Below are 27554 nucleotides of genomic sequence, written 5' to 3'. Positions count from 1 at the left end.
ACTAAGTACAATTAAAAACTAGACTATCAGTAAAACTAAGTACAATTAAATGCATTCAACAAATGAAACGCTGAATATGTAATCTGTACTTTTCTGTTCTAAATTAATTTAATTAAGCAATTGTTCAGACACAAATGTTTCAGTATTGACTCTTTTGGTAGTGACAATATTTTCTAATTTTGAGCAGAACTCAAAAACACTAGCCAGGTACACAGCTGTGGGCACCCTACTTGGGGATTTTGGGAGTTGGAGGCTTGCATGGTGCAACCCCGCTTTTTTAAAAATGAATTGATAGCATATGTAAATGTTCTACTTTATTCCATACTGCTGTGTATGGTCCACCCAAATATATATGCAAATACCCTAAATGAAACATTCATGCTGCACTTTAATCAAACAATCATTATTTTATTAAGTATCACTGCATGGCAAGGAGCATACATCATAGACTCATTTTAGTTTTATGTGATGATTAATATGTGAAAAGTTAAAATTGACACAATTCATGATTTATTTCATTTTTTCTATTTAAATGTAATCTAAATACCATGAATACATACAGGTAACATAAAGGTAAAAATAACAGTACATTTAATGCGGTTATGTTTCTTTATATGTTCTACAATATGCAGCATCATTATCTTTGTAAAATAAAACAGATCTTGATTGAAAGGCACTGATGCAGTTACACTACTGAATTGCAGATTATTTAGGTACTTCATAGTACTTCATAGTCTGCAAGCTGTCTACTGACACTCCAGTGAAACATTGCTGCGCATTTCTCAATGTTCTGTTAGGAGTTACAGGGATGCAACATAGTCATTAGCAGCACTGACCATGTGGCGTAGTGCTAACATAATGAGGATGTCTGTTGGATCATTTGTGTCAGATTCATAACAGTAGTTCTTGACTGGGAAGATAAACTTCACAGGAGCTCCAATCATATTAGAGCACTGGTTGATCTGAACACACACATTCAGAGAGGGAGAGAGAGAGAGAGAGAGAGAGGGAGAGAGAGAGGGCAGGAAGAGGTCATCAGTAAATGATAATGGAGCTTCACAATGCAAAGTTACTTATTTCCATCTATTCTCAATTATTGCATCACATCAAATACTAACATCAGTTTTTTTTCTATTACCTTGATATGAAGGCCTACCTATAGACAATGTGTTACCCAGGAACAGATGAGGTAAACATACTGAGATCACACAGAATCAGGGCTAAGAAAAATACACATTTGGCAAAAGGCTCTAAAATGTTTTTACTTACAAAAAACTCACATTACAACAAATATATCTTTATACAACATTTAGCGTTTTTTTTTTTACTTTATTTTTTTATTAACAACTAGAATTTAAGCATTTTATTTTGTAACTCAAGCATGTAAAGGGTAGTGCAACCTGGTACCATTAGTTTACTGTAATGTTACCATTACAATGAATAACTTTTTATTAACAGATCTAGAAAACTCATGTAATTTTCTTTAACATATTGTTACCATTATTTTACAATTTTATTACTGATCTGTTACCACTACAATCATTAACTTATTCTTTGGTTACAATTAGAAAATTAGCAAGTTCATGTTAGGAAGTTACAATTTGTTACAATACTACTGCCATGTCATTACATGTTTATTACTGAATTGTAAAGTAAAACACTAACCTGGTACCCACTGTTTAAGTATTTAAAGTATTTATGATGAAACAGTTTGTATGTGAACTAGTTTATTGGTGTCCATTCCAGTATGGTTTTATTTGCAGATTGAATATTACAATTTTAAACAAAAAAAGGATTTTTTTTGGAACAGGAACAGGTACTGAGTTGTATTATTTTAAAAGTGAATGCTCATGTTCAATATCACAAAAGTGCAGATGGAACCTGAAATTCTAAATTATGACATTTTTTCAATATATCATCCTAACATTCTGTCGATTTGTAGATTAATCCCTGAACCTCACTCTAGAAGGACATACAGCTGTCTTGGCTTTATCCTTTTGAGCACTGTGAGATTATGACTATGATTTATGACATAAATAAATAAATTGTGGCTTTTCTTGAAAAGTCTTGCTTAGTGGCCCCAAACTTAGTAATGGAAACCTGGTTCCAACCCTAATCCATGTCCATGTCCTAGTCCATGGCTGGATCAGATGCATTCATATTAGGTTAATTAAGGGGGTTGCAGGTTGGAACTAAACTCTGCAGGAAAGTAGGTCTTCGGGAGGAAGGTTGGTAAACACGGGTGTAGCAATTAAGATTAATATCTGCGCCTCTGTAATCCAACCAGATGAGGAATATCAGGAGCTCACCTTTTCTTGAATTTTCTTGCTTGTGTAGGTCTTTTTCACATCTTGTTTAACAAGGAGGCAGACTTCATCAATCTTTGTCAAAAGAACGATTTGAGGAATGTCTGTAATACACAACATCCATTCAGAATCATTAGAATTCCATTAGATTTTATACATTTCTAATAATTATTGTTTATTTTCTCATCCACTGATCTTAAGTACTGCTATAGTATGTTATTCCTCTCTTTTCTTATATTTTCATTTTCCCTGAATGTTGTACTTATATTGTACTTAATTGCTCATAATTAATGTACAGTTGTACACCGATCAGACATAACCTTGTTTCTACACTCATTGTCCATTTTATTAGCTCCACTTACTATATACGCTCACTAGCCACTTTATTAGGTACAGTTGCTTGTTAACACAAATAGCTAATCAATCACAGGGCCGCAACTCAGTGCATTTAGGCATGTAGAGGTGGTCAAGACAACTTGCTGAAGTGCAGACCGAGCATCAGAATGGGGAAGAAAGGTGATTTAAGTGGCTTTGAATGTGGTGTGGTTGTTGGTGCCAGACGGGCTGGTCTGAGTATTTCAGAAACTGCTGATCTACTGGCATTTTCACACACAAACATCTCTAGGGTTTACAGAGAACGGTCCAGAAAAGAGGAAATGTCCAGTGAGCGGTCAGTTGTGTGGATGAAAATGCCTTGTTGATGTGAGAGGTCAGAGGACTGGTTCCAGATGATAGGAAGGCAGCAGGAACTCAAATAACCAACCAGAATCTCTGAGGAACGTTTCCAACACCTTGTTAAAAGTCTGCCACAAAGAATTAAGACAGTTCTGAAGGCAAAAGCGGGTCCAACCATGTACCTAATAAAGTGGCCGGTGAGTGTAGATGCACTTTGTAGTTCTACAAAGTGGTAAATGGACCATTCTCAGTCCAGCAGTGACACTGAGCTGTTTAAAAACTCCAGTTACAAATTGCACTTACTATATAAGTGGAGCTGATAAAAATGGGCAATGAGTGTAGAAACAAGGAGGTGGTCATAGTGTTTGGTGTGATTGGTGCATATGTCTGTCACAGATTAGTAATGTGGTGATGGGCCCAAGTGCATAGTGTGGAAACTTGTTTATTGCAAGGGAGGAAACATGGCAATTTTTCAAGAGGGGGAAAACAAAACATTTGCTTGCAGATTGTCATAAAGCACTCACACTAAAATAAACTGATATTACTGTAGCATAAACTGGCAGAGTAGCATAATCTTAATCATGCAGTTTTATTATCAGTAAAAACACAAATAATGGATGAGACTCAATATTGAGTCATACTGAGTGTTTATCATGCGAATGAGAAAAAATGAGAAAGAAATCTCAACAAATAGTCCAGACAACAGTGGTCCTATGGTCCAGACTGACCACTAATGAAAGACTAGAGGTCATAAGTCAAGCACACTGAAAAGACTATGAAATGATACTGAAATCCTAAAACATATAAAGATGTTTTTTTTTTCAGCCAAGATGCTTGTATACCTGCCATGTTTGCATTGTTTTGTGGTAAAAATGGTTTTATTTTTGTCATGCTGAAAAAAACTTATTAAATAGCATTTTAATACCTAAAATCACTTACCATAAATAACATTACTTACCAATGTCATTGGCTCGTTCTTTGACTGTTTTCATCTTATTGATGATAGACTGATCCATTAGAGAGAGGCTGTTTGCTGACACAACGGTCACCAGACAGTGAACTTTATCATCTGGGCTGGGGTTACTAACATAGTTACGGTCACATTCTTTCAGAGGAGTGTCAGACTTAAACTGGAAGAAAGGGGCACATTTGTTTTTGTGTGGTATCTGAATATCACAACTGTTTAAACCCTTAAAATCCATTTAAAAAGAGGGATGTCCAAGAGTTGGAATTAAAGGTAATTAAAAATTAAAGGTAATAAAACATTATGCAAAAATCTTAGACGCCTGAGAAAAAAATACATTTAAAATACTATTTGAATGGTAGTGTGTATTTGCACAGAAATTATAATGAAATGCACTTAATATTAATATAACAGGTAGTAATTTGTGTATAGCAGGGTGTTAGCTTATCCACTTCTAAATCTCTTCTTGTGGCAGCTCAATATTATTTGTAGCTCTCATCCAATATCTGTGCTTTAGAGCGATGGCTTGAGGGCATCAGTGAGAAATCGGGAATCAAATCTTTGTTCTAAACAGCTCATAAGCTGTAAATTAATTTTTGAAAACAAAAAAAAATATTTTTTCACTTTTTGCTAAACTTGTGTTTATTTAATTTGTAATTATATATGCAAAAAACACACTTCCTGCCTGAAAACATGGTGTGTAAGACTTTTGCACAACAATGTATATAAAACTAAGCCAACTTAACAATAACAATAAAAAAAGTAATTTTTTCTAAGTATTTAGTATGTGTAGTCAGAGACCACCCTTTCTTCATTAAATTTCTAGTTACTTCCATAAAGTACAAGTTTTTTCAGGAAAAAAGCCTCATATCTCCAAAATGATAACTTGAATGAAAAAAAATACTTCTAGTAAGTCAATTGAACTTTTTTCAAAGTCAATTTGGGTCATTTCTTTTAGTCAGCTCATCATGAAATTTACACACAATGAAAAAGGCAACAGATATTTTCAAATTATATAAAAAATTAACTTCTTTTTTTGTAAAATTTTAAATACGTTTCCTGCTTTTTTCTGATAATGAAAAATAAATAATGTGGCTATTTTGACAGGAAATTAATTAAACAAAAATCAGTCTCTGATTGTTGTATAAACATTCTAAACATACCTTATATCCTTCTTTCACATGGCCCAATAGGGCACTGATGACATCAGCTGTTTGAACTCCATCTTTGTTTTCAAGGCCCATGACATCATTCATGACAAATGGTAAAAATCCACCATTTCCATTTTCGATTTTGTAGGTCTTGTACTGTAGAGGTACAAGATTGTACATAAGCACAATTCAGGTTGATGTTACATTTTACAACAGTGTATCTTAAGTTTGCTCCTGGCAACCTACAGCCCTGCACAGCTATTCCTGGCCCAAAATGTCTGATTGATTATAATAAGTTGATGAGCTAGATCAGATGTATTAAGTTAACAGATACTACAGTGCAACTGCTTTGAATGGTTGGAAAATAGTAGAAATTAAACATATAGGAATGCTACTGTAATCAGAAGAGCTGCACTGTTTTCATTCACTGCTCTTTCCACATGCAAGGTTTTTGGATTTGTGGTTTTCCCACCAAAGTATGTGACAATTGTGAAATTGTGGGGTGTGTTTTTTGCCACCGAAACGTCTGTTTGATATTTTGATTTGTGAAGAGTAGAGAATTAAAGCAGCTTTTGTTAAAGCCATCTGTAATAGATTTACTTCAGTGTTTAGGGTCATTGTCTCACTGCATCACCTATCTGCATTTAGCTGGTGGACAGCCACCCTGAAGTGACCCTATAGGATACCTTGATAAATTTAGGAATTTATTTTTCCCTCAATGATGTCAGTCCAGGCCCAGAGACAGGAAATCATGGTGCCCTTTGACACCATATGTAGTGCTGTGTGTTCGTCTCACACAATTCCACCATTTCAAACTAGTTTCATCAGTCATGGGCACTATTATGAACAAAGATGTTAATCAGTATAAATGATTCTTTAAAGCTCTGCACTTCTAGAAAGATTAGACACAGTACTTAATCATCTTAATTTGTAGATAATTTGTCTAACTACAGACGGGCAAATATCTAATCTCTCTGGGGTTTTGTGTAAAACTTAGCTCTAGCTCTATGCAACTCTAACTTTATGCAAATCAGCAGTTATTGACGCATGTCTCTGATCTCTTTTTTTGCTTGGCATGGTTCACATAAGCAGGTTTTCATGGCAAACTCAAAATGGTTGAGTGGGTTTATAAGCCAAAATATGTATGTGAACCCCTAGGCTAATGATTTGGACAAAAGCTATGTGGAGTCAAGGCCGGGGGCCATATCACAGAAAATTCTTGTTTTTTTCTTAACTCAAGATCTGACATATCAAGATAAGATTTTTCACAAATTTGTATTACAGAAGAAAATTTGATCTTAATTTAAGAATCATATCGTACAGCATCTCTTCTTATCTCAAGTTAGTAAATCTTAACTTACTCGATTGAAGTCGACAATCAACTGTTGTGTATGTTACCTAGCAAATAACCCTATGCACACAGCTGAATCTAGTAAACATGTAATCAAGTTTGTAATCCAGACAGCTAACATTAGCTGCCATTACTAGAGTAAAAAAAAACCTAAAGTGTGATAAACTGAGAGTTAAGAATATTGTGTCAGCGCTTTGTGCTGTTTATCAGAGTCACTGCTCCACAGTTTCAGTTTCAGTTTCCCAAACACATTAGCCTCGTAACAAACAGACACATGTTCAGCTCTGTCTCCTAATTATTCACCACCATCACTGTAATATTATTTCTGATAAGTTTTTTATCAAGAACAACAGGCGAAGGCAATAAGAGGGGATGGTGCAGATCGTGTCTGCAGCATCTGAGGCTTTCAAACACTGTTGGAAAAAAAACCTAAAAAAAAAGTCAAAGCACCATTTTCACTAGAGATAAATGCTGCCTGACACTCATCAGATGGTCAGAACAGAAATGAAGACCTGGGGTTTATTTTAAAGTTAAGAACATATTTAGGATATTTTGATAACTTAAGTGTTTCTGTAATACTGTTTTCATATTTGTAAATAAGATAAGATTATAGACTTAAGAACTGTTGTTCTGTACTGGTTTCTGTCCCAACGTCAGTCTTAACTGAAGTTGCCATGACAACACAGCAGATCTTAGACTTAGAATTTTCTGTAATATGGCCTCTGATATTTTTAGATGACTTTATACACAAACACAGGTAATGCCAAAGGGTTCTCATACTTTGTCTTTCTTAAAAGAGCTTAAATATAAGCAGTAGCAGAAGATGTTGCTCACTTTTTTGGTGTAACTTTTGTCTGAACATGGTGCCTCCCCAGCTTTGTTTTTAATTTCGTGTTGGAAAGCACTGTCAACAGAGTTGATGAAACAAGACTTTCCCACTCCGATTTGTCCATGCAGAAGGATTCTGAGATGGCTGACATCTGAACTTCTGATTTTGGTATTCCTCAGCTCACCCTCAAGTCTACCTCTTCCACTGAAAAACATTACCTGTATGAAGAACTTACAAGTATATGATGACCTTTATTTGTACTATTAACAAAACAGAGCAGAATTAACCATTTTAGTAAGGTTTGGCTGTTACTGTTGCAACATTAGCACACTATTTGAAAACAATTGGTCACTTGGTCAAACAAAAGCTTCTGGTGCAAGGTTTAGTAATATTGCTATTATGTAGCCTAGTAATTGAGCTGATATGCTAATTTAAAATAAATTTGAGAGAACATAAGTGGACATAGTGGTTCATTTATGAATAAGACAGAGACCAGTTTTGGTGAGACCAGATAGGGTAAGGCAGCAAAGTCCAGTGTATAATGGCATCACCATCCCAAAAACCTTGCCCAAGACTGCTTTGGGATAAACAGTGAATCCAAATGCATAAACATTACTTACTTCCAGTCTACATTTCTCCATGGTTGTTCAAGCTCTGTTCAATAGAAATAGTACATTTTAGGCCAAGACCTTATCTCATAATTATTGTAAAACAATGCAACAGGCAGTGTAGGAACATTTCACATTATAATTTTTAATAAGGGAGCTTTTAGAGGCACTAAACTCTTTAGACATCTGGTTCTTATCACTACCACTGTGGACAGCCATTAAGTTTCTCTAGAACTCAGCATTTCATAATGAACCACTGTGGAAGACAGTGTTGTATAGTAAATCACTGTTATTGGAAGAAAACCTTATATCTCCTTTACCTATTTTACTTTTAATGTAATTCAATGGAACCAGACATTTTAAATTTGGGTCATTTCTTTTGGTCCGTTCATCATGAAATGTACAGACAATGCTAAGGGTAATATTTATTTTCATATTATGTCAAAAAACTGAACTGATAAACAAAAAATGGAGATACAAGGTTTATTTTCTACAACAGCTAATTTATTTATTTTTTTCAGCCAACACAGTCTTTCTCTCTCTCTCTCACACACACACACACACACACACACACACACACACACACACATTGCTCAACTGCATAACAATTAAATCATTATTGAGAGAAGAGAAATATACCAACCTAATGATGGGGGTGCTTCCTGTTCTGTTGAAAAAAAAATATTTAAACCTCTGTGAAATGTAAATTTATTGAATAATGAAGTCACTAAATGACACACACACAGACACACATTGTTCAACTGCATAACACTTAAATCATTATTGAGAGAAGACAAATATACCAACCTTTTGATGAGGATCCTCCCATTTTAGTCTCTTCCTGTTCTGTTGAAAAGAAAAAATATTTAAACCTCTTATACGTTAATATACAATTACCTTTTTAGTACTTTGTAATTATTTAATTTAAATCAAAAGTTTACATTTTATCCACTATTACAGAATTTATATATATATATATATAACTGCAGTGTGTCTCTGGTGAGCAGCTTATAAGCTTACAAAGTGAAAATGAAAGTGAAAATTAAAGAAGTCCCACAATCCACACACACACACACACACACACACACTTACTGGCCTTTACTTCCCCCCCTCATGAAAACAAGGAAATCACACGATTTAAGGGAATGATATTCCCAGTACTGTGATATATATATATATATATATATATATATATATATATATATATATATATATATATATGTGCTTATGCTCAGTATTTTATACTCTCAGCCTGAATGTGAAAGTAAAGGACAAGCATAGGGGAAATTAAGCATTAGATCAAGAATAAATAAAAAAAGGCTAATCAGTTAAATTCAATACCTCTTTATTTATATTTATATACCGCCGAGATAAGCGAGATTTATTAGGGGCAAATCCAGGGTCGCGGTCAAAGCGGTCCAGGTTCAAAAAGCCAACACGTAGAGATCGGGGTTCAGACATAACACAAACCAGAATAGAACCAACAACACAGAAACAAAGCAAACATTGACTAATACAACCAACAGAGACTGATACATCAAACAAAGACTGGCCAACACTAAAGGCAAACACAGGACTTAAGTAACACAGGGAAAACAATCAGGGGCGGAGTAACAAAACAGGGGGTTGGACTAGAACGCCAAAACAAACCAAAACAAAAAAGCGGGAGGAGCCAATCGTGACAGTACCATCCTGCTATGTTCAGAATGTTTCAGCTAGAAAAAATAAATACATGTTGTAGATGTGAATATCAGGAAATTCAATTCTAATCTCCTGTCTTTGCAAATTTATCATATTCATCTGAAATTTATTAGCTTACTTATCTTTACCTGGAAAAACTGGAAGAAGCAAAATAAGCAATTCAAAGAGAAATAAATTGACACACTCTGTTATTTGTCTTATCAAAATATTAATGACATCATGGATGAATGATTCGATTTGTCTAATCGATTAATCCGGTCTGACATTGAATAGAGAATAATGGTATGTCCAGTTAATGAGGATAAAAACAAAGACAAATGAGTCAGTCAAGTAGAATTTTACATCAGCATCACACATCAACACGTACGTTTAGAAACTATTAAAAACTGTTAAATGTTGGGGGGAAATTAAAAAAGTGACATTGCATTTTTGAATAGATCTATATTATATTCAGGTACTGCAGGCTTTCAGATGACCTTTTAGCAGCCAGAGTCATCACGAAAATGACATCTGTTCTATTTTTCAAAATATTGCTGTTTTTCTTTGTTGAGCTAAAAGCTACCAAAACATCTCTGTCTCCTTCCATATCCTTTTTCTCATTCCAACAAATTCTAGCAAACCTATTTAATTCTTCTTCTTCTTCTTTCAGCTGCTCCCTTTAGGGGTCGCCACAGTGGATCATCTGCCTCCATCTTGCCCTATCCGCTGCCTCCTCTACTTTTACACCAACCATCTCCATGTCCACCTTCACTACATCCATAAACCTTCTCTGAGGTCTACCTCTTCTCCTTCTACCCGGCAGCTCCATGTCCAACATTCTTTGTCCAATATATCCACTATTCCTCCTCAACACATGTCCAAACCATCTCAACCTGGCCTCTCTGGCTTTATCTCCAAACTGCTCCACCTTCACTGTCCCTCTGATCTGCTCATTTCTAATCTCGTCCAGCCTTGTCACTCCCAACGAAAATCTCAGCATTTTAGCAAATGCCTATTTAATTAGTGCTCTGAAATCTCCTTACCTCAGTGGTCAGGAGTATCAGCTGTTTCCAGAAGCCTCAGTGATCAGGGTGTGTCTGCTGCAGTGTGTCTCTGGTGAGCAGCTTTTAAGCGTACAAAGTGAAAATGAAAGTGAAGATGAAAGTAGTCCCGTAGTCCCACAATCCACACACACACACACACACACACACACACACACACACACACACACTTACTGGCCTTTACCCCCCCCTCATGAAAACAAGGAAATCACACGATTTATGGGAATGATATTCCCAGTACTGTGATATATATATATATATATATGTGCTTGTGCTCAGTATTTTATACTCTCAGCCTGAATGTGAAAGTAAAGGACAAGCATAGGGGAAATTAAGCATTAGATCAAGAATAAATAAAAAAAGGCTAATCAGTTAAATTCAATACCTCTTTATTTATATTTATATACCGCCGAGATAAGCGAGATTTATTAGGGGCAAATCCAGGGTCGCGGTCAAAGCGGTCCAGGTTCAAAAAGCCAACACGTAGAGATCGGGGTTCAGACATAACACAAACCAGAATAGAACCAACAACACAGAAACAAAGCAAACATTGACTAATACAACCAACAGAGACTGATACATCAAACAAAGACTGGCCAACACTAAAGGCAAACACAGGACTTAAGTAACACAGGGAAAACAATCAGGGGCGGAGTAACAAAACAGGGGGTGGGACTAGAACGCCAAAACAAACCAAAACAAAAAAGCGGGAGGAGCCAATCGTGACAGTACCATCCTGCTATGTTCAGAATGTTTCAGCTAGAAAAAATAAATACATGTTGTAGATGTGAATATCAGGAAATTCAATTCTAATCTCCTGTCTTTGCAAATTTATCATATTCATCTGAAATTTATTAGCTTACTTATCTTTACCTGGAAAAACTGGAAGAAGCAAAATAAGCAATTCAAAGAGAAATAAATTGACACACTCTGTTATTTGTCTTATCAAAATATTAATGACATCATGGATGAATGATTCGATTTGTCTAATCGATTAATCCGGTCTGACATTGAATAGAGAATAATGGTATGTCCAGTTAATGAGGATAAAAACAAAGACAAATGAGTCAGTCAAGTAGAATTTTACATCAGCATCACACATCAACACGTACGTTTAGAAACTATTAAAAACTGTTAAATGTTGGGGGGAAATTAAAAAAGTGACATTGCATTTTTGAATAGATCTATATTATATTCAGGTACTGCAGGCTTTCAGATGACCTTTTAGCAGCCAGAGTCATCACGAAAATGACATCTGTTCTATTTTTCAAAATATTGCTGTTTTTCTTTGTTGAGCTAAAAGCTACCAAAACATCTCTGTCTCCTTCCATATCCTTTTTCTCATTCCAACAAATTCTAGCAAACCTATTTAATTCTTCTTCTTCTTCTTTCAGCTGCTCCCTTTAGGGGTCGCCACAGTGGATCATCTGCCTCCATCTTGCCCTATCCGCTGCCTCCTCTACTTTTACACCAACCATCTCCATGTCCACCTTCACTACATCCATAAACCTTCTCTGAGGTCTACCTCTTCTCCTTCTACCCGGCAGCTCCATGTCCAACATTCTTTGTCCAATATATCCACTATTCCTCCTCAACACATGTCCAAACCATCTCAACCTGGCCTCTCTGGCTTTATCTCCAAACTGCTCCACCTTCACTGTCCCTCTGATCTGCTCATTTCTAATCTCGTCCAGCCTTGTCACTCCCAACGAAAATCTCAGCATTTTAGCAAATGCCTATTTAATTAGTGCTCTGAAATCTCCTTACCTCAGTGGTCAGGAGTATCAGCTGTTTCCAGAAGCCTCAGTGATCAGGGTGTGTCTGCTGCAGTGTGTCTCTGGTGAGCAGCTTTTAAGCGTACAAAGTGAAAATGAAAGTGAAGATGAAAGTAGTCCCGTAGTCCCACAATCCACACACACACACACACACACACACACACACACACACACACACACACACACACACTTACTGGCCTTTACCCCCCCCTCATGAAAACAAGGAAATCACACGATTTATGGGAATGATATTCCCAGTACTGTGATATATATATATATATATATGTGCTTGTGCTCAGTATTTTATACTCTCAGCCTGAATGTGAAAGTAAAGGACAAGCATAGGGGAAATTAAGCATTAGATCAAGAATAAATAAAAAAAGGCTAATCAGTTAAATTCAATACCTCTTTATTTATATTTATATACCGCCGAGATAAGCGAGATTTATTAGGGGCAAATCCAGGGTCGCGGTCAAAGCGGTCCAGGTTCAAAAAGCCAACACGTAGAGATCGGGGTTCAGACATAACACAAACCAGAATAGAACCAACAACACAGAAACAAAGCAAACATTGACTAATACAACCAACAGAGACTGATACATCAAACAAAGACTGGCCAACACTAAAGGCAAACACAGGACTTAAGTAACACAGGGAAAACAATCAGGGGCGGAGTAACAAAACAGGGGGTGGGACTAGAACGCCAAAACAAACCAAAACAAAAAAGCGGGAGGAGCCAATCGTGACAGTACCATCCTGCTATGTTCAGAATGTTTCAGCTAGAAAAAATAAATACATGTTGTAGATGTGAATATCAGGAAATTCAATTCTAATCTCCTGTCTTTGCAAATTTATCATATTCATCTGAAATTTATTAGCTTACTTATCTTTACCTGGAAAAACTGGAAGAAGCAAAATAAGCAATTCAAAGAGAAATAAATTGACACACTCTGTTATTTGTCTTATCAAAATATTAATGACATCATGGATGAATGATTCGATTTGTCTAATCGATTAATCCGGTCTGACATTGAATAGAGAATAATGGTATGTCCAGTTAATGAGGATAAAAACAAAGACAAATGAGTCAGTCAAGTAGAATTTTACATCAGCATCACACATCAACACGTACGTTTAGAAACTATTAAAAACTGTTAAATGTTGGGGGGAAATTAAAAAAGTGACATTGCATTTTTGAATAGATCTATATTATATTCAGGTACTGCAGGCTTTCAGATGACCTTTTAGCAGCCAAAGTCATCACGAAAATGACATCTGTTCTATTTTTCAAAATATTGCTGTTTTTCTTTGTTGAGCTAAAAGCTACCAAAACATCTCTGTCTCCTTCCATATCCTTTTTCTCATTCCAGCAAATTCTAGCAAACCTATTTAATTCTTCTTCTTCTTCTTTCAGCTGCTCCCTTTAGGGGTCGCCACAGTGGATCATCTGCCTCCATCTTGCCCTATCCACTGCCTCCTCTACTTTCACACCAACCATCTCCATGTCCACCTTCACTACATCCATAAACCTTCTCTGAGGTCTACCTCTTCTCCTTCTACCCGGCAGCTCCATGTCCAACATTCTTTGTCCAATATATCCACTATTCCTCCTCAACACATATCCAAACCATCTCAACCTGGCCTCTCTGGCTTTATCTCCAAACTGCTCCACCTTCACTGTCCCTCTGATCTGCTCATTTCTAATCTCGTCCAGCCTTGTCACTCCCAACGAAAATCTCAGCATTTTAGCAAATGCCTATTTAATTAGTGCTCTGAAATCTCCTTACCTCAGTGGTCAGGAGTATCAGCTGTTTCCAGAAGCCTCAGTGATCAGGGTGTGTCTGCTGCAGTGTCTCTGGTGAGCAGCTTATAAGCGTACAAAGTGAAAATGAAAGTGAAGATGAAAGTAGTCCCGTAGTCCCACAATCCACACACACACACACACACACACACACACACACACACACACACACTTACTGGCCTTTACCCCCCCCTCATGAAAACAAGGAAATCACACGATTTAAGGGAATGATATTCCCAGTACTGTGATATATATATATATATATATATGTGCTTGTGCTCAGTATTTTATACTCTCAGCCTGAATGTGAAAGTAAAGGACAAGCATAGGGGAAATTAAGCATTAGATCAAGAATAAATAAAAAAAGGCTAATCAGTTAAATTCAATACCTCTTTATTTATATTTATATACCGCCGAGATAAGCGAGATTTATTAGGGGCAAATCCAGGGTCGCGGTCAAAGCGGTCCAGGTTCAAAAAGCCAACACGTAGAGATCGGGGTTCAGACATAACACAAACCAGAATAGAACCAACAACACAGAAACAAAGCAAACATTGACTAATACAACCAACAGAGACTGATACATCAAACAAAGACTGGCCAACACTAAAGGCAAACACAGGACTTAAGTAACACAGGGAAAACAATCAGGGGCGGAGTAACAAAACAGGGGGTGGGACTAGAACGCCAAAACAAACCAAAACAAAAAAGCGGGAGGAGCCAATCGTGACAGTACCATCCTGCTATGTTCAGAATGTTTCAGCTAGAAAAAATAAATACATGTTGTAGATGTGAATATCAGGAAATTCAATTCTAATCTCCTGTCTTTGCAAATTTATCATATTCATCTGAAATTTATTAGCTTACTTATCTTTACCTGGAAAAACTGGAAGAAGCAAAATAAGCAATTCAAAGAGAAATAAATTGACACACTCTGTTATTTGTCTTATCAAAATATTAATGACATCATGGATGAATGATTCGATTTGTCTAATCGATTAATCCGGTCTGACATTGAATAGAGAATAATGGTATGTCCAGTTAATGAGGATAAAAACAAAGACAAATGAGTCAGTCAAGTAGAATTTTACATCAGCATCACACATCAACACGTACGTTTAGAAACTATTAAAAACTGTTAAATGTTGGGGGGAAATTAAAAAAGTGACATTGCATTTTTGAATAGATCTATATTATATTCAGGTACTGCAGGCTTTCAGATGACCTTTTAGCAGCCAAAGTCATCACGAAAATGACATCTGTTCTATTTTTCAAAATATTGCTGTTTTTCTTTGTTGAGCTAAAAGCTACCAAAACATCTCTGTCTCCTTCCATATCCTTTTTCTCATTCCAGCAAATTCTAGCAAACCTATTTAATTCTTCTTCTTCTTCTTTCAGCTGCTCCCTTTAGGGGTCGCCACAGTGGATCATCTGCCTCCATCTTGCCCTATCCACTGCCTCCTCTACTTTCACACCAACCATCTCCATGTCCACCTTCACTACATCCATAAACCTTCTCTGAGGTCTACCTCTTCTCCTTCTACCCGGCAGCTCCATGTCCAACATTCTTTGTCCAATATATCCACTATTCCTCCTCAACACATATCCAAACCATCTCAACCTGGCCTCTCTGGCTTTATCTCCAAACTGCTCCACCTTCACTGTCCCTCTGATCTGCTCATTTCTAATCTCGTCCAGCCTTGTCACTCCCAACGAAAATCTCAGCATTTTAGCAAATGCCTATTTAATTAGTGCTCTGAAATCTCCTTACCTCAGTGGTCAGGAGTATCAGCTGTTTCCAGAAGCCTCAGTGATCAGGGTGTGTCTGCTGCAGTGTCTCTGGTGAGCAGCTTATAAGCGTACAAAGTGAAAATGAAAGTGAAGATGAAAGTAGTCCCGTAGTCCCACAATCCACACACACACACACACACACACACACACACACACACACACACACACTTACTGGCCTTTACCCCCCCCTCATGAAAACAAGGAAATCACACGATTTAAGGGAATGATATTCCCAGTACTGTGATATATATATATATATATGTGCTTGTGCTCAGTATTTTATACTCTCAGCCTGAATGTGAAAGTAAAGGACAAGCATAGGGGAAATTAAGCATTAGATCAAGAATAAATAAAAAAAGGCTAATCAGTTAAATTCAATACCTCTTTATTTATATTTATATACCGCCGAGATAAGCGAGATTTATTAGGGGCAAATCCAGGGTCGCGGTCAAAGCGGTCCAGGTTCAAAAAGCCAACACGTAGAGATCGGGGTTCAGACATAACACAAACCAGAATAGAACCAACAACACAGAAACAAAGCAAACATTGACTAATACAACCAACAGAGACTGATACATCAAACAAAGACTGGCCAACACTAAAGGCAAACACAGGACTTAAGTAACACAGGGAAAACAATCAGGGGCGGAGTAACAAAACAGGGGGTGGGACTAGAACGCCAAAACAAACCAAAACAAAAAAGCGGGAGGAGCCAATCGTGACAGTACCATCCTGCTATGTTCAGAATGTTTCAGCTAGAAAAAATAAATACATGTTGTAGATGTGAATATCAGGAAATTCAATTCTAATCTCCTGTCTTTGCAAATTTATCATATTCATCTGAAATTTATTAGCTTACTTATCTTTACCTGGAAAAACTGGAAGAAGCAAAATAAGCAATTCAAAGAGAAATAAATTGACACACTCTGTTATTTGTCTTATCAAAATATTAATGACATCATGGATGAATGATTCGATTTGTCTAATCGATTAATCCGGTCTGACATTGAATAGAGAATAATGGTATGTCCAGTTAATGAGGATAAAAACAAAGACAAATGAGTCAGTCAAGTAGAATTTTACATCAGCATCACACATCAACACGTACGTTTAGAAACTATTAAAAACTGTTAAATGTTGGGGGGAAATTAAAAAAGTGACATTGCATTTTTGAATAGATCTATATTATATTCAGGTACTGCAGGCTTTCAGATGACCTTTTAGCAGCCAAAGTCATCACGAAAATGACATCTGTTCTATTTTTCAAAATATTGCTGTTTTTCTTTGTTGAGCTAAAAGCTACCAAAACATCTCTGTCTCCTTCCATATCCTTTTTCTCATTCCAGCAAATTCTAGCAAACCTATTTAATTCTTCTTCTTCTTCTTTCAGCTGCTCCCTTTAGGGGTCGCCACAGTGGATCATCTGCCTCCATCTTGCCCTATCCACTGCCTCCTCTACTTTCACACCAACCATCTCCATGTCCACCTTCACTACATCCATAAACCTTCTCTGAGGTCTACCTCTTCTCCTTCTACCCGGCAGCTCCATGTCCAACATTCTTTGTCCAATATATCCACTATTCCTCCTCAACACATATCCAAACCATCTCAACCTGGCCTCTCTGGCTTTATCTCCAAACTGCTCCACCTTCACTGTCCCTCTGATCTGCTCATTTCTAATCTCGTCCAGCCTTGTCACTCCCAACGAAAATCTCAGCATTTTAGCAAATGCCTATTTAATTAGTGCTCTGAAATCTCCTTACCTCAGTGGTCAGGAGTATCAGCTGTTTCCAGAAGCCTCAGTGATCAGGGTGTGTCTGCTGCAGTGTCTCTGGTGAGCAGCTTATAAGCGTACAAAGTGAAAATGAAAGTGAAGATGAAAGTAGTCCCGTAGTCCCACAATCCACGCACACACACACACACACACACACACACACACACACACACACACACTTACTGGCCTTTACCCCCCCCTCATGAAAACAAGGAAATCACACGATTTAAGGGAATGATATTCCCAGTACTGTGATATATACATATATATATGTGCTTGTGCTCAGTATTTTATACACTCAGCCTGAATGTGAAAGTAAAGGACAAGCATAGGGGAAATTAAGCATTAGATCAAGAATAAATAAAAAAAAGGCTAATCAGTTAAATTCAATACCTCTTTATTTATATTTATATACCGCCGAGATAAGCGAGATTTATTAGGGGCAAATCCAGGGTCGCGGTCAAAGCGGTCCAGGTTCAAAAAGCCAACACGTAGAGATCGGGGTTCAGACATAACACAAACCAGAATAGAACCAACAACACAGAAACAAAGCAAACATTGACTAATACAACCAACAGAGACTGATACATCAAACAAAGACTGGCCAACACTAAAGGCAAACACAGGACTTAAGTAACACAGGGAAAACAATCAGGGGCGGAGTAACAAAACAGGGGGTGGGACTAGAACGCCAAAACAAACCAAAACAAAAAAGCGGGAGGAGCCAATCGTGACAGTACCATCCTGCTATGTTCAGAATGTTTCAGCTAGAAAAAATAAATACATGTTGTAGATGTGAATATCAGGAAATTCAATTCTAATCTCCTGTCTTTGCAAATTTATCATATTCATCTGAAATTTATTAGCTTACTTATCTTTACCTGGAAAAACTGGAAGAAGCAAAATAAGCAATTCAAAGAGAAATAAATTGACACACTCTGTTATTTGTCTTATCAAAATATTAATGACATCATGGATGAATGATTCGATTTGTCTAATCGATTAATCCGGTCTGACATTGAATAGAGAATAATGGTATGTCCAGTTAATGAGGATAAAAACAAAGATAAATGAGTCAGTCAAGTAGAATTTTACATCAGCATCACACATCAACACGTACGTTTAGAAACTATTAAAAACTGTTAAATGTTGGGGGGAAATTAAAAAAGTGACATTGCATTTTTGAATAGATCTATATTATATTCAGGTACTGCAGGCTTTCAGATGACCTTTTAGCAGCCAGAGTCATCACGAAAATGACATCTGTTCTATTTTTCAAAATATTGCTGTTTTTCTTTGTTGAGCTAAAAGCTACCAAAACATCTCTGTCTCCTTCCATATCCTTTTTCTCATTCCAACAAATTCTAGCAAACCTATTTAATTCTTCTTCTTCTTCTTTCAGCTGCTCCCTTTAGGGGTCGCCACAGTGGATCATCTGCCTCCATCTTGCCCTATCCGCTGCCTCCTCTACTTTTACACCAACCATCTCCATGTCCACCTTCACTACATCCATAAACCTTCTCTGAGGTCTACCTCTTCTCCTTCTACCCGGCAGCTCCATGTCCAACATTCTTTGTCCAATATATCCACTATTCCTCCTCAACACATGTCCAAACCATCTCAACCTGGCCTCTCTGGCTTTATCTCCAAACTGCTCCACCTTCACTGTCCCTCTGATCTGCTCATTTCTAATCTCGTCCAGCCTTGTCACTCCCAACGAAAATCTCAGCATTTTAGCAAATGCCTATTTAATTAGTGCTCTGAAATCTCCTTACCTCAGTGGTCAGGAGTATCAGCTGTTTCCAGAAGCCTCAGTGATCAGGGTGTGTCTGCTGCAGTGTGTCTCTGGTGAGCAGCTTATAAGCGTACAAAGTGAAAATGAAAGTGAAGATGAAAGTAGTCCCGTAGTCCCACAATCCACACACACACACACACACACACACACACACTTACTGGCCTTTACCCCCCCCTCATGAAAACAAGGAAATCACACGATTTATGGGAATGATATTCCCAGTACTGTGATATATATATATATGTGCTTGTGCTCAGTATTTTATACTCTCAGCCTGAATGTGAAAGTAAAGGACAAGCATAGGGGAAATTAAGCATTAGATCAAGAATAAATAAAAAAAGGCTAATCAGTTAAATTCAATACCTCTTTATTTATATTTATATACCGCCGAGATAAGCGAGATTTATTAGGGGCAAATCCAGGGTCGCGGTCAAAGCGGTCCAGGTTCAAAAAGCCAACACGTAGAGATCGGGGTTCAGACATAACACAAACCAGAATAGAACCAACAACACAGAAACAAAGCAAACATTGACTAATACAACCAACAGAGACTGATACATCAAACAAAGACTGGCCAACACTAAAGGCAAACACAGGACTTAAGTAACACAGGGAAAACAATCAGGGGCGGAGTAACAAAACAGGGGGTTGGACTAGAACGCCAAAACAAACCAAAACAAAAAAGCGGGAGGAGCCAATCGTGACAGTACCATCCTGCTATGTTCTGTACCTTCTTGAAATAAAGTAAAGATGAAGGATATAACAGATGACGTGACTTCTTTATTCTTCAGCAAACAAACGCGTAACTGCAGGCGGCATGCTGCATAACTGTGTGCTGTCACGTGATACGCAGATCACATAACTGATGTACATCACATCCCTCCTGTTAAGAACATTGTTTATACAAGTGTGACAAACAATCAGTAGCATTTAATTTTATAAAAAAAATCTAACAGTTTCACACGATAAACAAATGTGTGATCTCAACACCCAGCATGTTTTAATTAACAATCAGTGTATTAATTAACCTCACGTACTGTGTTCCCAACTTTACGTGCTTTGATTGTTGCTAGGAATTTTGAGTATTTACATTTGCTCTATAAGCCTTTGAGGTGCTTTAATGGTTCTGCAAGATCTCCTGACTTCCACTTGTGTCTCTGTTTTCCCATTAATTTCAGTTACAGGTGTCTTGTGTACCGGGCTGTCTAATCTGTGGTTTGTACCCAAGTTTGTTTCCTCTTCCTTATTCTGTTCTTTTTCAGGTACTTGCAGCAAATGTCTACGATTTCTCCTGTAGGTCATTCCCTCTTGTGTTTGGACCACATAGGACCTCTGAGCTACATTCTGTAGCACCTGAGCCTCTAGGCTCCAATGTTTTCCATCATGCAACCTCACTCTGTCATTTGGTTTTAGTTCCTTTAGTTCTTTTGACCCTATGTCATAGTATCTTTTCTGTGCGTTTTTTGCCTTTTGTTTGTCCATGACTATGTTCCTTTTTTCTACACTTTCTCTTTCGAGCAGTTGGGGCATGCGGGTCCTAAGCTTTCTATTAAACAGAAGCTCTGCTGGCGACAGGCCATGTGACAATGGAGTTGACCTGTAATTAAGCAGTGCTAAGTAAGGATCCGTTTTTGAATCCATTGCTTTCTTCAACAACAGTTTGACTATTTTTACTCCATTTGCAATGAGCCCATTAGACTGCGGATAATGTGGGCTTGATGTCACATGACTAAACTCAAAAGTCTTAGCAAACTTATGGAACTCCACGCAGCTGAACTGCGGTCCATTATCAGTCATGACTACGTCAGGAATACCATGACGTGCAAAAAATGATTTGATGTGAGTTATAACCTGAGTTGCTGTGGTCTCTCTCAACTGCACCATCTCAGGGTAGTGAGAGTAATAGTCTACTAGGAGTATGTAGTTTTTTCCATCAAGCTCAAACAAATCTATGCCCACCTTGCTCCATGCCCTATGCACCTTACTGACCTCAATCCACATTGGCTCCTTGCTCTGCTTAGCCCTGTATTTCTGACAGGTTTCACAAGACCTAATGACTCTCTCAATATCTCGACCCATACCTGGCCAGTATAACACTGCTTTAGCCCGTCTCTTGGATTTCTGCATGCCAAGATGCCTCTCATGTGTTTTCAACAACATGTTATGCTGCAAGCCCTTGGGAATTACAATCCTTGAGCCCTTGAATAGAATGCCATCTAACACTGACAACTCATCTCTGTAATGGTAGCATGGAGCAGGTACAGACTGTACTGACCACCCCTTTGTGATTGCTTTAATGACCTGTTTTAGGTATTTCATCCTCAGCTGTGGCTCGTGCAATCACAGTCCACATCTCATCAGAGACTGGACAGCTTTTCCTGACCAGATTTACATTTACTGTTTCATCATGTTCATTGTGTTGTACCGATACTGTGCTGTCATAAGCACGTGACAATGTGTCAGCAACTAACCGTTCTTTTCCAGGTTTGTATTCTAGCTGCAAGTCGTACTTTTGCATTTTCAAGAACAATCGCTGCACCCTAGGTGGTGTGTTGGCTAAGCCTTTTTTTGCTATTGTAACAAGAGGTTTATGATCTGTTTCTGCCCAAACTCTTCTGCCATATATAAATACATGAAACTTCTCACATCCATATGCAAGGGCTAATGCCTCCTTTTCTATCTGTGCATAGTTGCACTCTGAAGTCGTTAATGCCCCGAGGCATATGCTATTGGGCGCCACCTTGTGCCATATTGTTGCAACATCACTGCACCTATCCCTGCTTTAGAGGCATCTGCTGAAATTTTGGTATGAAGTTTTTCATCAAAATACTTTAGGACAGGAGCTTTCATAATTAGACCTTTCATGCATAGAGCTGGACCGGCTGAACATGTGGACAGAGTCAAAACGTGAGTACAGCTGAAAGATATGGGCAAAACCAGCAATGGGTTCGCGTTGGAGCTAAACCCAAACGACATGCTACATACAGTTCTTTATTTTCATCCTCCACTCCGGCTAACATAGCACATCCAGCTAATGCTAATGCTAAAGTTGTTGTTGCTGGGAGATCACAGCACAGACACAGAGGAAATCAGTTCCAGTCACTTCATTTGCAAAACAGATTTGAGCCACTGCAAGACCTCAATGACTTTCCCAATAACAGTCAACATAACCCAGAAAGAACCAGAAGATTCAGCCATTCAGAACAACCCAGGAGAGCTACCAGGATCCAGGCCGTAGCCACAGCAGACACCCTTGTTTTTGGGGATGACTCTATTCACGGCATGAAAAACAATCAGAAACTCTTAGCTCGATGTGAGCCAAACATCACAGTTTCTGAACTGAATGGGAAGCGTCCAACATTATTGGCTCAATACAGAACAGTGAAACGGATCATTATTCATGTTGGGAAGAATGACATAAGAAAAGAGGAGTCTGAGGTGTTGAAAAGGGACTTTAATGATCTTTTTTCCACATTGCTGAAATTAAACATCCAGGCATTCATCAATGGCCCTCTGCCTGCAGGGGGCTGCAATATGTTCTCAAGGCTACTGGCATTAAATGTTTGGCTGCAGAAAACCTGCAGGTCAAATGGTCTGAACTTCATTGACAACTTCAATCTGTTTTTCGGGAAGAGAGAATTCTTCAAACGAGATGGACTGCAAACTAACAAGAGGGGTGTCAAACTCCTGTCAGAAAACTTCATTTTCTCTCTGTATAACTTCTCTGTTTCCACTGGTGAAGACATGTCAGCGATAACACCCAAGGACACTGTCACCACTACAGAGACACAACATCCTCCCCCCAAAGAGGATGAGGAGTTATCAGATGGGAGCCATGTTGTGCTGTATCAGCTGCCTGAAACACCACAACTGAATAAACAATCCACACCATTCTCCACCTCCACCTCTTCATCACCTAACCTGAACTTCCCAGAAACCATGGAGAAGCTCGTATCTGTAGGGACAAGACTGACGCTTTCACTGTCAGCGAGTCCTCAGGTACAGCGGAAAATCACCTCAACTTCTCCACAGTCACCTACTGCCTCAAGGACCCAGCAACCCCTCTCCTCACCACCACCACACACCCCAATCAAGGAGTTAGTGAAAGGGGCCAAAATTAAGCTCAGCCAAATTGATGATTTATTAAACAAATCTCCCCCACAACCTCAAAGGAAAAAACAAGCTCATAAACCACGAGATAGACAGCTCCGCTCGCAAGCTCATCACCAGCAGGAGCTCCACCCACCCTCCACCACCGTAAAGGAACAGGTCACCCCATGTAATCCAGGAAATTGATATATTTTGGGTCTGTGCTGCTACAGTGATGATATCAGCGGTACATGTTTTCAAAACAAGCAAGGACCCTGTGTCCCAATTATCTCTCCCATTCCAGTTCTTATCAGAAGCAGAAAGAACAAGGAGTTTAGGTCAGATACTGTGAATACATCCAACCTGCAGTATGTTAGAAGTAACTCACAGTCTTTGAAACAAAGTGCACAGGTTATTAAGTTAGCTCTACTAAATATCAGATCTCTTACAAACAAGTCTTATATAATTAATGATTTAACTACAACTCATGGGCTTGATTTTATGCTTTTAACAGAGACATGGTTAAACTCATATAGTGCTGATATTGTGTTAACTGAGACGGCTCCACTAAACTTTAACTTTTTAAATGTTTCACACACCGGCAAGAAAGGTGGAGGTGTAGCAATGCTGTTTAATGATACTTTCCAATGCAAGCAGTTACCACTTGGTGATTTCACATCTTTTGAATATTTAGGTGCGATTTTAAAAGGGACACAAAGAATATTACTAGTAACTGTCTACAGACCTCCAAGGTACAATGCTAATTTTATTGATGACTTCACAGATATGTTATCTTTTATTTCTACTGAATTTGATCATTTTGTTATTGCTGGTGATTTTAACATTCATATTGATAATCCCAAGGATAATTACGCCAAAGAACTCTATGATGTACTTGAATCTTTTTAACTTTCTCAGCATGTGACTGGAAGCACACATTGCCATGGTCACACTTTGGATGTGGTTATCTCAAAAAGTCTTAACATTTCAGCCTCTATTAAGGATGTTGCATTGTCTGATCACTACTGTGTATTTTTTTAAATGTGGACTTCAATCCACAGCAGTGCCAGGCAAGTTAGGTTTAAGAATAGACAGATAAATGACAGGACAGCTGCACTTTTTGTTACCAAAATGTGCTCTTCACCTTGCCAACCATCAGGCTCTGTTGATACTCTGCTGGAAAGTTTCAACTCAAAAACTGCCAGTGTTTTAGATCAGATTGCACCAGTTAGAGTTAAAACCATGCAATGCAAACAGAAACCTCCATGGAGAAATGATCCTGCAGTTCAGCACCAAAAGAGAGAATGCAGAAAGGCTGAGCGCAGATGGTGTAAAACCAACCTTCACATACATAAAGAGATTTTCAAAGATAGGCTGCGTGATTACAATAGATTAATGTGCAAAGCTAGACAATCCTTCTTCTCTAGCATTATTAACAATAATGTTAACAATAGCAAAGTGCTTTTCATTATGGTTGACAGACTAACAAACCCACCTACATATATGGCCCCTGAGCTAGTTTCAACTGAGAAATGTAATGAGTTTGCAAAATTTTTTAATACTAGAATCCACACCATCAGACAAGCTATCTGTACGCCTACATCTACCAACGAGACGATTTTCTCTCCAAAACCACGCAAAAGCATGTTCAACATGTCCCAGTTTAGTGTTATTAATGAAGAAGGTTTAATTGATACAGTGAGTCATCTCAAATCATCCACTTGCAGTCTTGATACATTACCAACCAAGTTTTTAAAGAATGTCTTTTCCTCAATATTAGTGAACATTCTTCAAATAGTAAATTCCTCACTCATGTCAGGTGTATTTCCGAGTGCATTAAAAACTGTAGTTGTGAAACCTCTCTTGAAAAAGAAAACTCTAGATACAAGCCTGTTAAATAATTATAGACCAATTTCTAATCTACCATTCATTGGAAAAATAATAGAAAAAATTGTCTTCAAGCAAATTATGCACTTTCTGTCCACAAATAGCTGTCTAGACAAATTTCAGTCAGGCTTCCGACCTAATCATAGTACTGAGACTGCACTAATTAAGGTTATCAATGACATTCGCCTAAATACAGACTCAGGAAACATGTCTGTTCTACTACTGCTTGATCTCAGCACTGCATTTGACACCACTGACCACAAAATTCTCATAGATAGACTTGAGAACTGGGTTGGACTCTCGGGAACTGTCCTAAAATGGTTCAGTTCATACCTTCTAGGAAGGAGCTTCTTTGTGGAAATGGAAGGTAATGTTTCTGAGACTGTGCCAGTGACCTGTGGTGTACCTCAGGGTTCAATTCTTGGGCCACTCTTATTTAATTTATATATGATTCCTCTAGGTGAAATCATGCATACTTATGGGATATCTTACCACAGCTATGCAGATGACACTCAGATCTACATGGCTCTCTGCCCAAATGACTACGGTCCCCTAGACTCACTGTGTAAATGCCTTGAGCACATAAACAAATGGATGAAACACAATTTTCTGCAGTTGAATAAAGATAAAACAGAGATTATTTTATTTGGGAATAGCAATGAAAGACACAGACTAGCTGCCTATCTAGATTCGAGAGCCCTAAAATCTAAAGAACTAGTACATAACCTTGGTGTACAAATGGACTCTGATCTCACTTTTAGCAGTCATGTCAAAGCTGTCACCAAATCAGCTTTCTATCACCTCAAAAACATCAACAAAATCAGAGATTTTCTGTCTAAAGCAGACCTGGAGAAACTCATCCACGCCTTTGTTTCTAGTAGGATTGATTACTGTAATGGGCTCCTAACTGGACTCCTAAAAAAGACAATCAAACAGCTTCAGCTGATTCAAAACGCAGCTGCCAGAGTTCTCACTAGGAGTAAAAGAAGGGAGCACATCACTCCTATCCTTAAATCCCTACACTGGATACCAGTATGTTACAGGATAGTACTATTACTGGTCTATAAATGTCTTAATGGTGCAGGACCAGTATATTTATTAGATGTGCTCCAGCAATATGAGCCGGGCAGAACTCTCAGATCATCAGGAACTGGTCAGTTAGTGCAGCCTAAGGTAAAAACTAAACACGGAGAGGCGGCATTTAGCTACTACGCTGCTCTGAAATGGAACCAGTTGACAGAGAGCATTAGAAGAGCCCCAACACTAGACACGTTTAAATCCAGAATGAAAACCTTCATGTTTGAGCAGGCCTTTAGCTCAGTTTAATCCACTTTTATCCTGTAACGGCACTCTTATGCTCATTCATTTAACTTCTTTTATATCAATTGTTTTAATCATGATTCTTATTTTTATTCGAATTTTTTATCTCCTTTTAAATTTGATTAAATTAAATCTATTGTTTTAATTATGTTTTTAAATTTTTTTTTTAATTTACATAAATTTTATTTTATTTACATTAATTACATTTTTCTGTATTTTTTCATTTGTAAAGCACTTTGAATGACAGTTGTGTATGAAAGATATAATATAAATAAACTTGCCTTGCCTTGCCTATGTTAGCCGGAGTGGAGGATGAAAATAAAGAACTGTATGTAGCATGTCGTTTGGGTTTAGCTCCAACGCGAACCCATTGCTGGTTTTGCCCATATCTTTCAGTTGTACTCACGTTTTGACTCTGTCCACATGTTCAGCCGGTCCAGCTCTATGCATGAAAGGTCTAATTATGAAAGCTCCTGTCCTAAAGTATTTTGATGAAAAACGTCACACCAAAATTTCAGCAGATGCCTCTAAAGCAGGGATAGGTGCAGTGTTGTTGCAACAATATGGCACAAGGTGGCGCCCAATAGCATATGCCTCGGGGCATTAACGACTTCAGAGTGCAACTATGCACAGATAGAAAAGGAGGCATTAGCCCTTGCATATGGATGTGAGAAGTTTCATGTATTTATATATGGCA

The 27554-nt window shown here is 37.9% G+C and overlaps 1 protein-coding gene across 6 annotated transcripts; it reads right to left on the bottom strand.

The window, feature by feature from the left end:
- Nucleotides 1-399: 399 nt before the first annotated feature.
- LOC108415534 (interferon-induced protein 44-like) lies at nt 400-19596 on the bottom strand. 6 transcript variants are annotated; one of them, XM_037543214.1, is made up of 14 exons: nt 19542-19589; nt 17756-17834; nt 15973-16051; nt 14188-14266; nt 12393-12473; nt 10608-10688; nt 8692-8730; nt 8528-8551; nt 7897-7930; nt 7282-7480; nt 5109-5252; nt 3940-4111; nt 2310-2410; nt 403-962 (listed from the first exon to the last, which is right to left on the bottom strand). In XM_037543214.1, exons 7-14 carry the CDS (start codon nt 8711-8713, stop codon nt 801-803), a joined length of 858 nt encoding a protein of 285 aa, XP_037399111.1. In that variant the 5' UTR covers nt 8714-8730; nt 10608-10688; nt 12393-12473; nt 14188-14266; nt 15973-16051; nt 17756-17834; nt 19542-19589; the 3' UTR covers nt 403-800. The 6 variants fall into 6 exon arrangements, with proteins under 6 accessions (XP_037399115.1, XP_037399116.1, XP_037399113.1 ...); XM_037543218.1 differs by lacking the exon at nt 7282-7480 and having other exon boundaries at nt 400-962; nt 19542-19596; XM_037543216.1 differs by lacking the exons at nt 10608-10688; nt 12393-12473 and having other exon boundaries at nt 402-962; nt 19542-19596.
- Between the last annotated feature and the right edge of the window lie 7958 nt (nt 19597-27554).

The sequence above is a fragment of the Pygocentrus nattereri genome, chromosome 12, assembly GCF_015220715.1.
Source record: "Pygocentrus nattereri isolate fPygNat1 chromosome 12, fPygNat1.pri, whole genome shotgun sequence".
Lineage (NCBI taxonomy): Eukaryota > Metazoa > Chordata > Actinopteri > Characiformes > Serrasalmidae > Pygocentrus > Pygocentrus nattereri.
The sequence above is the reverse complement of the archived record's forward strand: the minus strand, read 5'-3'. Positions and strand labels throughout refer to the sequence as shown.